At 48.0% G+C, this 14,325-nt stretch overlaps 1 protein-coding gene across 1 annotated transcript in view; it reads right to left on the bottom strand.

Annotated features, from left to right (window-relative positions):
• Positions 1–4,133: 4,133 nt before the first annotated feature.
• The window catches only part of Cplx2 (complexin 2), a 66,339-nt gene continuing 56,147 nt past the window's right edge, over positions 4,134–14,325 (bottom strand). The window contains exons 2-4 of the mRNA XM_015488443.2: positions 5,745–5,863; positions 5,421–5,596; positions 4,134–4,667 (exon numbers count right to left, since the gene is read on the bottom strand). Coding sequence (XP_015343929.1) covers positions 4,470–4,667; positions 5,421–5,596; positions 5,745–5,775 — 405 coding nt within the window. The 5' untranslated portion in view covers positions 5,776–5,863 and the 3' untranslated portion in view covers positions 4,134–4,469. The remainder of the gene's footprint in view (positions 4,668–5,420; positions 5,597–5,744; positions 5,864–14,325) is intronic.

Below are 14,325 nucleotides of genomic sequence, written 5' to 3'. Positions count from 1 at the left end.
AAGTGTCTGTGTCCAGGAGGAATGCTGAGTAGAGCCCTCTCTGTACGTCCCCAGCTTCTTACCCATGGCCTGGCAGAGAGTAGATGCTCCATCAATGTTGGTGGAATGACTGATTTATAGATCTGTGCCCACCTGAGACTTTGTGGTATTCTCAGAATGACATACCCTGAGGAGCTTGCCGGGGGGGGGGGTAGAGAGAGTTGGGATATGGGGGTCAGCCTAACCACCTGGCCTCTGGGGTTTAGAGTTGCCATAAGGAGGTGAGTGATCCTGGAACTTTGGGGCCAGCCCCAACTGGTCTCAGTTGATTTCTGGGAGTCATTTCCATCATGTCCTTGCCAGAAGATGGGTTAAATGGAAGATTTTTCTGGGGCCTCTAGAGCTCTGTGGGATGTCTCTCCTCAATGGTGAGTCAGTGCCTCTGTTTAATCCTGGTGGTGTTGATGGACAGAGCAGATAGACAGACACATTGTTGCTGTACAAGGTCTTTTTCTTTCTTGTCATGGTTGGTTTTGTACATCTTAGCATTTGCATCATACAAAGGGGGGAGCAACAGCCATGGCTTTTGGTCAGGTTCAAGGGGGCATGAGGGAGTGGCCCTCCCCTCCCCCTAGGCACTGACACATTTAAAAGAAGCAGAGCATCAAGGACACAGCACAAATGTAGGAAAGGGGTTCCCCCGCGTGAGCAGGATGGTCCGTCTCACCTGGGTCTCAGTAGGACTCCTCACCCGCACCCCAGGGCCAGCAATGAGCACCTCCCATTCTCTCCCCAGTGAAGAGGGTGGGGCAACAGGAGTGGGGACTGGAGCCGGGGACATTTGGTGGGAGGCAGGTCTTAAGACCTGGAAGACATCCCCCATTGGAGTCGGTCTGACTCCCAGCCTCCCTGTGCAGTCAGGAGCCTGTGGATGGAACAGGTGGGCTGTTGGGCTGGGAACTCCTGACAGCTGAATGTTTGGGGGCTCTTAGGGCTGGAGAGTCTCCCCATGTCCCTCTAGCCACTGCTGCTTTGCCAACTGGCTGAACCACCTATGAAGGGTCCTGGGCTGCAATGCTTCTCTTTGTCTTATACACCTCGGTGGCCTCTCAGCTTCTTGCTTCTATTTGAAGGAGCACCTCATGAAGCTTTGTAGTTAAGGACATACCTTCCGGGCACTTTTGTGCGCAGAGTAGGGGACATCCACATTTGGAAATCCTGGTCCATCACTAGAGCTCAGCCTGGGGAGATCCAGAGAAGCCCTTTTCCTTCTCCCTGGTGGTAAATCCCAGACCACAGGAGCCTGGGCCGCCTTCCTGCAAGCACATGCATGCTCCCTTGGCCTCAGTCCATTTTTACCACCTACCAATGATTGCTCTTCCCTAGTCTCCCTGGGTGTCATGTATGTATGCTGAATTCTGGGGCCTTCCCCACTCAGTGTGTTACACTGCCCCATTTCTGTGTGACACACTCATGTTCCTTCTATCAAGTGGGTCACACACATCTCCCATTGCAGGTATGTTATGTGACCCTCCCTTCCCCTGCTGCAACACCCCATGCATATTTTGCCCGCCCCCCCCAACTAGTGGGTTGGACAGACATCCTTTCTGGGCCACCCATTGACTTCTACCCACAGTCAAGTCTTTGTCAGAAATGAGAGTCACCCTATTCCCTGGACCCGACGGTGGTCACTTGGCAGTGGGTAGAGCCAGGTGCGTGCCAGGCAGAAACTCTCTCCCTGACCCCTGCCTCCAGAAAGACCTCAAGTCCTGCTGCCCGGGAGCAGAATGGAGGAGTCTGGGAGGTGCACCCAGACTAAGCCAGCCCAGCCTGGAGGGCACCGAGGTGGAGTTGAGAAGCCCTGAGCCCACCCTGGGGATCCAGAGGGGCTGTGGAGACCACCAGGGACACCATCTGAGGACCTGGGGTCCCTCAGGTGCACCTAGGGTATCTTGTATGGCTGGGTCCCCTGCTCATCTGCATCACTTTGTGCCCTGGCATTAGCTTCAAGGTCTGAGGGTCCCTGTCAAGGGGGAGACCTCTCTCAACACTGGTATCCACACCTATGTCCAAGTGGGACTCACACAGGATTTAGGGAGGTCTGGGGCCCCTGAACTGGGCCCTGTCTGTCTCTGGTCTGAAACCCCAGGCCTCTTGAGAATGACCATCCTGCCTGGATAAAAAACACAAACAGACAAGCAGACAACAGGGGTGCGAGGTGGCTCCCCATCACAGACACAGGCACGGTCAGACAATGGTCCCCTGGGGGGAACCCACAGAGGGGCACNTGTCCCTACAGAAAACGCACTGGGTTTTCTAAGGATTTTTACTACTAGTGTCTACACATACAAGAAAACAGATGGGCTAAGCAGATGGGAAAAGCCTGAGTGGCCAGGTTGTGGGAGCTGGAGCTGCCGAGGCCCTGCTCCCCAGAGAAGGGACAGACCAGGGGACTGTTCTGGTTCCCTAAACATATGGATTGTTTTGTCTCATCTTTAAAGTATTGCAGTCTAACTGATATGGCTTTAACTATTGGAAACGGACAGAGAAGACTCCTGTCTCTCTGAAATAAAAGCATAAATCCACTAAAATGGAAAACCCGCAGAATGCAAACTGGGGCTAATGGGACAGGGGCTTCAGGGGCAGGCAAGTCGCCCCCTCCCTGGCCCCTGCTTTTGGGATAGGCCCTGGTAGGGGGCTAGCATGGCTTCCTGGGGCACTGTCTGGGTCTGTCCCAGTGGAATTCTGGGAACCTCAGACAGGAACCCTCCAAGGGTGAGAGGACTCTAGGCCAAGGACAAAGTCTCCTGTTGGATGTAGCCATCTGTGACCAAGGGTCTCAGGCTTGGAGGGGGTGTCTTCCCCACATTCCTTCTCTCCAAGCACACATCCATGCACACAACTGCCTTTTCAGACCCCTACACATGTGCACAATAGTCTTACTACGTCTGACACTTCTCTCAAACACACACTTCTACATTAACCATGAATCTATCACTCTGGACACACGTGCCATTTTGAAAACTCATGCATATTCAAGCTAACACATGCAATCTTAAACACATGAGATGGTTATCACACACTTAGGACATAATCGTGACTCAAATATATCACCTCAAACAAGCACGCATACACAAGGCTGCCTAACAGACAATCTCTAAAACAGAGATTTGATAACCAACACACACGCATTCTCAAGACTCACCTCACTCTAACTGTACATATATGCTAAAGTCTCCGGACACACGATCGCTGCTGCAGTCTCAGCCACGCAGTATCACAATGGACTTACACTTTCCTCCCTCATTTGCTTCCCCCCCCCCCAACCCATTCTCATACAACTGACTGAATGGGAAGCCTTGAAAATCTGGGAGGGGGTAGTTGGGGGACAAATGCCAGTCCCATACATCCCAGAGAAGAGTTTGTTCTTGGCCAATAGGATGAATGGACAGATAGATGCCTTCTGTCAAGTGGGAATTGGCTTCTCCCCAGTGGCTTGGGGCTTTGGCCGGGAAGGGTCCTCCTGGGGACCATGGGGCCCTGGAAGCACATGGACAGGACAAAATGGGGAAGAGGGATGGATAGGAATGGGGGCAGCTTGGCCACACCAATGGGGGGGGGTCCCATGGCATAGACCATCACTGCCCAATGGCTCCAAGTGTTTTCTGTGGGCCTGGGCAGCCCCTTGGCTGGGCAAGCTGGGTCCAGCCTGGCAGTGGGGTCCCAGGACCTAAGTGGGGTGAGGGGAAAAGGGGTTGCCCTACCCTGGGGGTCCTCTACAGATGTGCTGAAGTCCAAAGAGGATCTGTTTAGAGGGACCAACTTGGCAGGGGCCATGCCTCTCCGGGAGGGGTTTGGGGAAGGGTGTGCTCCTGGGTTGGGTGTCACCAGGAAGAGAGGAGAAGAGTCTCAACCTCCTGCCCAGACCCTGGCCTGGCCAGACCCAAGCCCTCTCAGGCTAGGACCTTATGGAACAGGCTTACCCTGATTCCCTTCCTCAGAGCTAGGCCACTCAGTGCCCCTGCCCTGACCATGAGGCCCACTGAGGTATCAGAAGCCAAAGATCAGCATGCTGGGCAGGGCTGGAATGTGTCATTACTTTGGCTGGCTGGGGACAGTGGTCCTCCTGGCAGTGGGGAGCACGAAGGAATGTATGGGGGTTACCACACTAACATAGAACTTAGGCTTCCAGAGGGGGCCACCCAGTGCCTTTGGCCCTGGGTTCAACACCCCCTGCTGGAGAAAAGCTGTCAATTCTTTTTTTTTTTTCAAGCTGCTTGGGAGTGGAATGGGAATGGCTACCCAGGGATGAAGGAGGGTGTAAGGGAGGGCTGAGGGGGAGGAGCCCCTGGCCAGGGAAGGCGGGCAGAGGCCAACTGAGGTTTTCCCCTTCAGAATTGAGACTTTAACTGAATAAAAAGAAAAGAAAGAACAAAATAAATTAAAATAAAAAAGTAACAAGTGGAGAGGGAATGGGGCAGGAGGGCTGGTTACTTCTTGAACATGTCTTGCAGTGGCCCAGGCAGGTATTTGAGCACCGTGTCCAGGATGCTCTCTTCTTCCTCCTCGTCCTCATCCCCGCAGCCTGCAGGGATAGCCTTCTTGGGCCGGGTCAGGCTCCCCTCACAGGGCTGTTCGAGGGCTGCCTTCTCCTCTGCCTCTTTCTCCTCCTTCTTCTTCAGCCCATACTGGGAAGAAGGGCAGAAAGGAGTATGAGGAAGGTGGGCAGGACACAGGAGAGAGCTGAATCTCCAAGTCATGAAGATAGGTTGACATGCTCATGAGCACTCCTAAGCCTCAATCTCCTTATCTATAAAGTGGGGTTAAGGCTGCTTTCTCTGTAGGACTGTGCCTGGTCTTCAGAGTGTAGATAATTAATAAAAGAGAGACTGTGTTTGGGCTTCCCTTTATAATTTAGACCTACAGATAATAAATTCTTGCTCTTTTGAAATCCCCAAAGATCTAAACACTGAAAAGTTTTCCTGTATGTTTGGAGCTAAATTTCAGTGACAACACCAAGCTTGAACCAAGGAAGATTACTTACAGTCTTGATTTGTTGTGTGGTGCTCCCAGACAGGCACCTGACTGTTTGGCACACAGACCCAGATTCACCGGAAGTGCTACCTAACAACACTGTCAGGTGTTCAGGGTACTATAGTATTTTCTCTAATATCTACAAATTCTCAACTCCACGCAGTTTTGACTCGGAGGGTCTTGCATAAGATATTGTGGGCCTGTCGCACTTGCTATGTGCATTATCTTATCTAATCTCCATAATGATTCATTGAAGGAGGCATCCCTTTGACACCCATTTTTTTTCTGATGAGAAGAGTGAGGCTCAGGGAAGAACAAGATCTAAGATGAAAGCACAGGATTGAGGGGAACTGGAGGTTGGAGCCCTATTGCCCTCTCTGTCCTCCACCCTTCCAGGTGGTGCTGACCTTGTCGCGAATCTGCTGCCGGACCTTCTCGCGCTCAGCCTCCATGCGCGCATGTTTGGCCTTGCGTTCTTCCTCCTGCTGCCTCAGCGCCTCCTGCCGCTCCTCCTCCTTCTTCTGTGCATCGGGGTCCTTTTCCTCCTCTCCCCCCAGCATCTTCCCCATGTCCTTGGTGGCCCCTGTAAGGGGGTGGGAAGAGAAGAGATGTGGTAGATTGGGAGACAGGGTTGAGGAGAGAGGGGCCAAGTAAGTTGAGGTCCCCTCCCTTTTGGGCCAGGACCAGGTCAGGAATGTGCTGTGGGTCAGGGAAGGTGAAGCGGGCCTCACCTCCGAGGGCCTGCTTCATGACGAAGTCCATGCTGCCGGCTCTGGTTAATGTGCCCTAGCCAAGGGCTGAATTCGCATGCAGAGCCCTTGCCTGGCCTGGCTTGGGGAGATGTTTCAACCTGCAAGAGAGAAACTGGGAGTCAGATGGGAGAGGCCTCTGCCCAGGCAGTGGGGTGGACTTTGACATAAGGCAACTTTACCCTTGTTCACACTTGAGCACCCACTGGTCTTAGGCCAAGGCAATGTCCTGGTAGGAAGGGAGAGGAGGTGGAAAGGGGCTATTTCCCGAGAAAGCTTCTGCTTCCTATTTTAAAGCCATCATCTTTACCATGTTGTTCTAATTTGATTGAAACCAGGAATACTGGAACGAACTTGGAATTTGGTGCAGGGTGCATTTTCATGCCTCCTTATGTGACATTCAGCAAGTTACTTAGCTTCCTTAAGCCCCCAGTTTGCTCTTCTGTGAGACAGAAATGGCAATGTTTTCTTTCTCAGGTTACTGTGGAGATTGGAGAGAATCCAGCCCAGGCCATTGGATCAACCCATAAAAATAAATGAGCATGTGCTTATGGCCCCAGCAAATCAGAGGGGCATGGAAAAATGGGGACAGCTGGCTTGGATGAATATGCCCAGACTTTGGAAATTAGACAAATGGAAAAAAAAGTTATTTTTTATTGCAGCATGCAAGTTTTTTATATTTTGTAGCTTAATATTGATTTTTAGTTTGAATTACACACGAAGGCATTGGAGACATTATAATCTTCTTGGGGCTTAGGGCCTTTAAAGTACCTAGCATGGGCCTTGTAGGCATTCTGCTAATGTTAGTCCTTCTTCCCTTCTCCCTAAATCACCAACTTTCATTTTTATTATTATTTTTTACTATTTTTTCTTTTTGCCTTAAAAGATTTTCTCCAAATAAAATCTTAATGGGAATTGCAATATGCAAATTATGTAAAAGTGGAACTATTCCAAGGGTCGGTGTGGGAAAAGGACTTGAACGCTTCACCCTTGGCTTCCTTCTTACCATATGCCCCCCACATTCCTGAGATGAACCCCAGTGCTCTAACTCAGAGATAGTCTTTTTCTTTTAACCACAGTTTCAGGGACTCTTTAACAGACAAAGCTACTAAATTCTCTTTTCAGGTGTGGATGGAGATATGGATGAGCTATCCAAAGTGTGATGTGGCTTTATGATTAATTAAGGCCAGTCTATTCCCCAAGACCTTTTTATCTCACACAGCCTTGGGGGCTTTAGGGTTTCTTAGGAGGAAAAAGAGTCCTGGAAAACGGTAACAGAGAAATCAGGCTGCATGTTATAGCCAGGTTGGGTTCAAAGTCATTGGTTAGTCATTGATGGATCTTTCTCATTTCCTTCAGAATGAGAAATCATATTAGCAGACTGGAGTTTTTTCATACCAGAGGGCCCAAGAGCTTATCTACTTGATCAAATCACCTGATAGGTTGTTTTGGGAAGAGAATATCATGATACAGTAGGAAAAAAAAAATCCCTAGGGACTTTGGCATCCATCAAACACAATTGGTTCAGAATCCTAGCTATAACACTGCTATGATTCCCTGGGAAAGCTTCAGTTTGTTCCCTGAAAGACAGAGGAGTATTAAGGCTGCCTTTGTACTGATGTCTGAAAGAGAAAAGAGAATCCTGGTCAAATGCCTGGGGTGTAGCTGGAGCCCATAAAATGTCAGCCACTGCAGACACTATATTTGTGGGGACTGCATTTAAGCCAAAAAAGGGAATATGCTTTCCAGGAAATGTAAGTGAACCCACCTTGACCCAGAAATCTGAGTTTGGAGTTTGCTCAGCTCAGTCAAAATGTTTTCGATGGACTTTAGGGCCTTGAGAAACGACTTCATTTGTAAGAACAGGAAAGGAACAGTGTAATAATGAAGTGATGTCAGGAACACTTGAGTTCTGCTCAGTGTTTCATGGAGCTCAAGGAATTACCAGGTGGTGGTGGAAGATGCAGGACTCTAATTTGAGATGTTTCAGGTTGGTAGGCAGGACACCTGGGCTTTAGTTCCAGCCTCATTCCCAACTTGTTGTGTGTCTCTGGCAATTCTCTTCGGAAACAGAGGATCCTCCAGTCCCTTTTCCTTTGCTTCTGTGCTAGAGCCATCCTGCTGCATTTGAATTGCTGACCTCCCTAATGTACCTTCAATCCCCTCTCCTCTCTACCTCCACACCCCTCCCTGCCCTGACTCTGTGCCTTAGATCTTTCTCCTTTTCATCTCCCACTGCTCCTCCCTTCCCTCCTCCTTGCTCTTTTTCTTTTACCAACTCCTCTTTTTCCTTCTGTCCTTATATAAACTTGTTGTCCAGGACTCTGACCTCAACCTCTCTCTCTCTCTCTCTCTTTTTTTTCCTTCATTTTTAGCCTTTCTCTGGGAGAACACATCCCCTCTGGGGGGCTTTAATGACCACTGGCACTGATGGCACCTAGACCTCTTTCTTATCAGGGCTCTAGATTGCCATTTTTGTTCATGTAACCAGCATTAGCTGAGCCTCTACTATGTGCCAGTTGATATGGTAAGCATTGGGGATATAACAGTGAACAAAAGATACAAAGCCTGCCTTCATGCAGATTACATTCTGAGGGGTGTGTATGTGTGTGTGTGTGTGTGTGTGTGTGCATAGGTGTGTAGGGAAATAGGTGATGAATAAGGACACCTCATGGACACCTCCCTCTGGGTGTTTTAAGGGCACTATTCAAGTTCACCATGCTATCCATCATCAAACCATCTCTTTTTCCAGATACCTCTGCTTTCATGCATTCATTCAGCAAACACTGAATTTGCAAAGCATGTTTACTCAAGGATTGAGTCTTTTCAATGCTTATGTCTTTAGTACTCAAGGTGGCTGCTACTTAGCCTTCTGGGATTACTTGGGCCATCTTCTTGGGTCTTCCTCAAAACCCACCACCCAATCCCAGTGTGGCCCTCTGAATTAGGCAATCTCTTGTTTATTCTGTTGAGACTCCCCTAACCAACTTTCCAGTTTTTAAGGCCCAACCTATTCCTGACCCCTCCCTCTCAGCAGGTAACTTTCCTCTCACATCTTGTGGCAGCCAAGGGATATCAGCTCTGAGGTCAGGCTCACTGACTCAGACCCCAAGTCTTCCATTTCTAACTGTGTGATAGGAACTCATCTCATTTCTTGGATACTAGGTCTTCATTAAAAAATGAAGATTATACTACTACTTTGAAGGGTTAAAAATAACCTGCAGGATGTGTTTGGCAATGAAGCGCTCAGTAAATTGTGGCAGTTACCAAAATGATGAATCTTCAGCTATTGTGAGCTCTTGCAACCTCCCTTCTCCTAATTCCCAGAGTCTCCTCCTCTGGCTGAGGCCAATCCATTTGCTTGTGCTCTGGGTTTTCTCTCTTTATACCTTCCCTCCTTGGTCCATCCATCTGTTCCTGTTCCTTACATCTTCAATCTCCTCTCCAAATTATTCTCTCCTTCTCCAACTCCCTCCTTGAACCCTGAGTTTTCCTTGATCTCTGCCCTCTAACATTTTGATGAAGGGGTCTAAACTTGGGGTCTCTACTTCTTCACCTTCTGCTCAAGCCCTACCCCTCCGTGAGTCCAGAGATCTGCCATTCTGCATCAGTCCAGCTGCCCTAACCAGAGTGGCCAAGAAGCTCCTGAAAGGCCAGAGCAGGAGTGTTTTCAAAGCCCTCCTCCACCTTCCCTCCATAGCATCAGATGCTAATGATGACTACATTCCAACTTTTTTCAGTCTTCTTCCATCTTCTCCTGAATTGTACGACAGTGCTCTTGCTGTCTTCACTCTACTTCTCACATGAGTCTTTCTCAAATTTGCTGGCTTCTTTCCTTTCCTTTATATAGACATTCTCGAAGCAAATTCTCTTCTTCTCCTCCCCACTATACCTCCTCTCCCCACTGTCTCCATGGGAGTCTCATCTATCACTGATTTTTATCTTTCTTTCCCAAACCTGCACATTTAACTCCCTACTGCATGTTATTATATGTGTCATCTCCAATTCAATCTGTCCAGAAATCAATCTCATTCTTGCCTCCTCCACCCAACCATCTTTTTCCTCCAGCATTCTTTGTTCCGATTGCTTTAACTGAAGATGCCAGAGTCAGTCATCGGTTCATTCACTCACTTACTCATACTGAATACTTTGAGTATCTACTCTGCCACATCCTGTTTTGGATGCTAGGACTATGGAAGAGAATGAGGGCGTCCCAGTGCTTTATCTTACAATATTCAGTTGTTTGGGGAGGGTAGACATTGCACAGCAAATCACACCAGGGCTTGGTGAGTACAACTAGGGTGTAGACTCAGAGACTGTAGCTTTGCAATGCTTCCAGCATCCTCACCCTCCTCTTTCCTATTGCTGCTAATGCTTTGGTTCAAGGCCTAGAGGCTCTGGATTTGCACATAACCTCTAACTGTCTCTCTCCCTGTTCTCATCCATCCTCTGTATGGTTATCCAATTAATCTTCCTAAAGGGCAGATCTCATTCAAACATACATGCAATGGTTCCCCGTGGCCTTGTTAAGCCAATCAGAGTCCTTGTTCTGACCTTCAAGTCCTGCACAATCTAGTACCTACCTTTTTTGCCTCTCACTTCCCATCCCTTGAACGTGGCTCTTCTTCAGCCAGGCCCCACAGCACATATTCTTTCCAAACAACTCTGGCCATTTGTACATGATATCCCCATCACTTTGGAGCCTCTTAACCTCATCCTACTGGTTCAAATCCTAGTTCTACCACTTATTAAGTGACCTTGGGCAAATACATTTTACAGTGTAAAATGGAAACACTAATCCTTATGCCCAAGGCTTCTTATGAGCATTGATATAATGCAAACACTAAAAAGAGTGCTTAACCCAGTATCTGGAACATAGTATGTGCTAATATTAGTGCTAATAACTAATATTACTTAGTTATCATAATCATTGTCATCATCAACATCAACAGCAGTAGCAGCATTAATTTTCAAAGATCACTCTCAAACGTCACTCCATGAAATTTCTTGGATTTTCAAGATGTGATAGTATCTTCCTCTTGAGACACATGGCCCTTTCTAGGGCAGTATTGCCTTCCTCCACCTACTGCCCTACCTGTCTAGTGTCTTTCCCTTTCCTCCCTCTTTGATCTCCTCTCAATACAACATCTGTATCTTATCCTAGAATCCTATAGGATAAATACAGGGTCGAATTTAATGTTGTGTCAGCGAGTGTGTGAGCGTGCACTTCAAAGTATGACCTGCATGTCTAACTCTGAACTTAGACTTCATGTAAGTTTGTGTTAGCATGTCTGCCGGCATATGTGTAGATATTTTGCCATATGCTCCCCAGGAATGGGGAGGTCCAGGAGGTTACATGCAGTTGAGGATTTGGGCCGGAACGCCAGGAGGCGCTCCTTAGCGATTCTGCGGGAAGCCTTGGTCTGTCCCTACGCGGGAAGGATGGTGTGGTGGTGGTGGTGGTGGTGGTGGATTCTGGGCTGGAGGAGGGAAGGAAGAGAAGGGGCGGGGGAGGGGTGCTTCTGTAAGCACCAGGTTTCTATGTTTTCTGTGCGTCCAGCACCCAGGGCAAGTCTTCAGCTTCGCTTCCTGACTTCCTCCCAGCTGGTCCCAGCCTGAGACAGCCAGAGGAGGAGACTCTGGGAATTAGGAGAAGGGAGGTTGCAAGAGCTCACAATAGCTGAAGATTCATCATTTTGGTAACTGCCACAATTTACTGAGCGCTTCATTGCCAAACACATCCTGCAGGTTATTTTTAACCCTTCAAAGTAGTAGTATAATCTTCATTTTTTAATGAAGACCTAGTATCCAAGAAATGAGATGAGTTCCTATCACACAGTTAGAAATGGAAGACTTGGGGTCTGAGTCAGTGAGCCTGACCTCAGAGCTGATATCCCTTGGCTGCCACAAGATGTGAGAGGAAAGTTACCTGCTGAGAGGGAGGGGTCAGGAATAGGTTGGGCCTTAAAAACTGGAAAGTTGGTTAGGGGAGTCTCAACAGAATAAACAAGAGATTGCCTAATTCAGAGGGCCACACTGGGATTGGGTGGTGGGTTTTGAGGAAGACCCAAGAAGATGGCCCAAGTAATCCCAGAAGGCTAAGTAGCAGCCACCTTGAGTACTAAAGACATAAGCATTGAAAAGACTCAATCCTTGAGTAAACATGCTTTGCAAATTCAGTGTTTGCTGAATGAATGCATGAAAGCAGAGGTATCTGGAAAAAGAGATGGTTTGATGATGGATAGCATGGNCTCTCTCTCTCCCCATCTCCCATTCTCCATCTCCTTCTGCACCTCCCCTCCTTCCCTCTCTCACTCTTCATCTCCCATTCTCTCTTCAAAAATCCCCTTCCTCTTCTACATTTAGCTGCCCACCCCCCAATCACATTTCCCCAGTCCCTGCAGACAGAAGTTCTGGTCACAGCTCCAAAGACCACAAACTAGTTGCTTTGGGAGAGGGGGCAGTGAATGGGGGCAGGGGTGGAGGAAGTGTTTTTAAAGCAGAGCTCCAAGGTCACCTCCTTGGGAAAGCCGTCCCTAGTTCCTCCGGGAAGAATGGGCACACTCTCCTCAGGGCTCCTGCCACCCCTAGAGGAATCCCTGTTTCAGCCACCACTGTTCCATCTGTTCGCTTGCATCTTGCCTGTTAGCAGCTCCAAGATCCTCTTTGCTGCCCCTCACCATAGTCCAGTCACATGACAACTCAAGAACCATTGGTGGGGAGAGTGAGTAAGGGCCTCATAGAGAGTCAGGAACCCTCTGATGTGTACTGAGAGGGATCAGACTGCTGCAAAATTGCAGTGGACCTTAGCTGAGTCACTCACCAATCCCTCTTTGATCTAATATCCTGTGAAGAAAAAGGGATCCTCTGGCAAAGTTATTCTAGAAGGCCGTTTTCCTTTCCTCCTATGGCCAGGAAAAAAAAACGGATGAAGCTTCAAGAGGCAAGGCAAAATCTGTTCCCATCCGCAGTAGCCTTTCCTCTTCCCCTCACACTCTTTTTGTTTTATTATTCTTTCCTAATGAGCCTCTCCATTCTGCCTGCTATTTTTTGGCTTTTAACTGCTTCCTTTAATCTGATATGTAGGAAAATGGCTTCAGAGAGGAGGGGACTTGCACCAGGCCTTTGAAAAATTTGCAGGAGTTTATGCATCAATTTGGGTTTTGTCGGTGGAAATGACTTCTGCTTCTATAAGGGGATGGCTTCCTTCCAGGAAGGGAGCTGTGGAAGAACAGGATCCAGGAGAGAAAGGAGGTGTAATTCCATTCCAATAAGCGGAATCTATTCCTTTGCACACAGTCACAGCAGAGGCCTCAAAGTTGGGGATCCCTACAAGCCAGAGGGCATTTGTGGAACCACCTCTTCACTTGGAGAGGCATCTTCTGAAGCTCACCTCTGTTTTCTCCGAATGGGCTAAAGGGCTATGTGTAAGGAAGACCCTTTCCTATGGCCTTTTCTCTGTTTAGCACTGTGTTGGGCAATCAGAAAAGCGTCTCATTCCATATTTCCTCCCCATTTCCTAGGGCATCAGACACCAAGGGATGGGGGAAGGCGGGTGTTTGATTAGAGTGACTTAGACTCACCACTAATGCCCCAGGGGACTTCTGGACACAGAGATCTGACATCACATTATTTCAAGAGCTTTAATCCTACTCTTTCCCTATTTCTTCCTCTTTTCTCCATTTTATTCAACAATATATTCAGTTAAGTGGGACCTGGCCTCCAGTACTCTAGTTATAATTGGAGTTTTTCCACAATTGGCATTGCCTTTGACCAAGTTGGGCTAAAAAACCCAGAGTAGACTTCAGAAAATACCAATCTCAGTTGTGGGCACCACATTTTAAGATGGACTTTGATCAACTCCATTATATTAAGCTTGGGAGGAAGGTGGTTTGCAGTAGGCATCTGGAAGTCATGTCAAATGAGGGAAGGCCAGTCTTGCTTACCTTATAATTCCAGCACTTTCTTTGATGCTTAGCAAAATTGGTCTAAAGAAATGCTTGTTTAGTGGATAAATAACCATTGCAAAGAGCGAGGAGAGTTACTGCTTTCTGCCACTGTTAGAGATAGAATTAGGGCAGTGGAGGAAAGGTAAAGGAAGTTGATAAGTTCTAAGAGGAAGAACCATTTATTAGTTGGAGCTGTCCAGCCATAGCTTAGCTGCCTCTTGTGAGGTCAGGGATACCATCCCTGGAAGATGGTACTGGGGTAAGCGGCTGGTCCATATGACAACTAAAGCTCCTTTGAACCTAGGCTTCTATAAAAAAACTGCCTGGGCTGACATGAACCGTGTCTCGCTGGTGAGTAGGACAGCCCAGTCAAGTTTTGGTGGCTTTATTCCATTGAACAATCAGGAGTAAATCATAGCACTTGATGCTTCACATAGAAGAAAGCTGATGAAGAGATGAATACTTGCTCCCCGTTAAGTGTTACCTGCCTGGACGTGATTTCCAAATACTCTACTATTACTGAAGAAAAGTTGTTAACTATTATAAGCATTTCCTCGTGAGAGCACTACTAAGCATAGCAACAATCTGAGCTTCCAATATGTCTCATATGCTAA

Source organism: Marmota marmota, unplaced genomic scaffold, assembly GCF_001458135.2.
Source record: "Marmota marmota marmota unplaced genomic scaffold, marMar, whole genome shotgun sequence".
In the NCBI taxonomy this organism is placed as follows: Eukaryota; Metazoa; Chordata; class Mammalia; order Rodentia; family Sciuridae; genus Marmota; species Marmota marmota.
The sequence above is the reverse complement of the archived record's forward strand: the minus strand, read 5'-3'. Positions and strand labels throughout refer to the sequence as shown.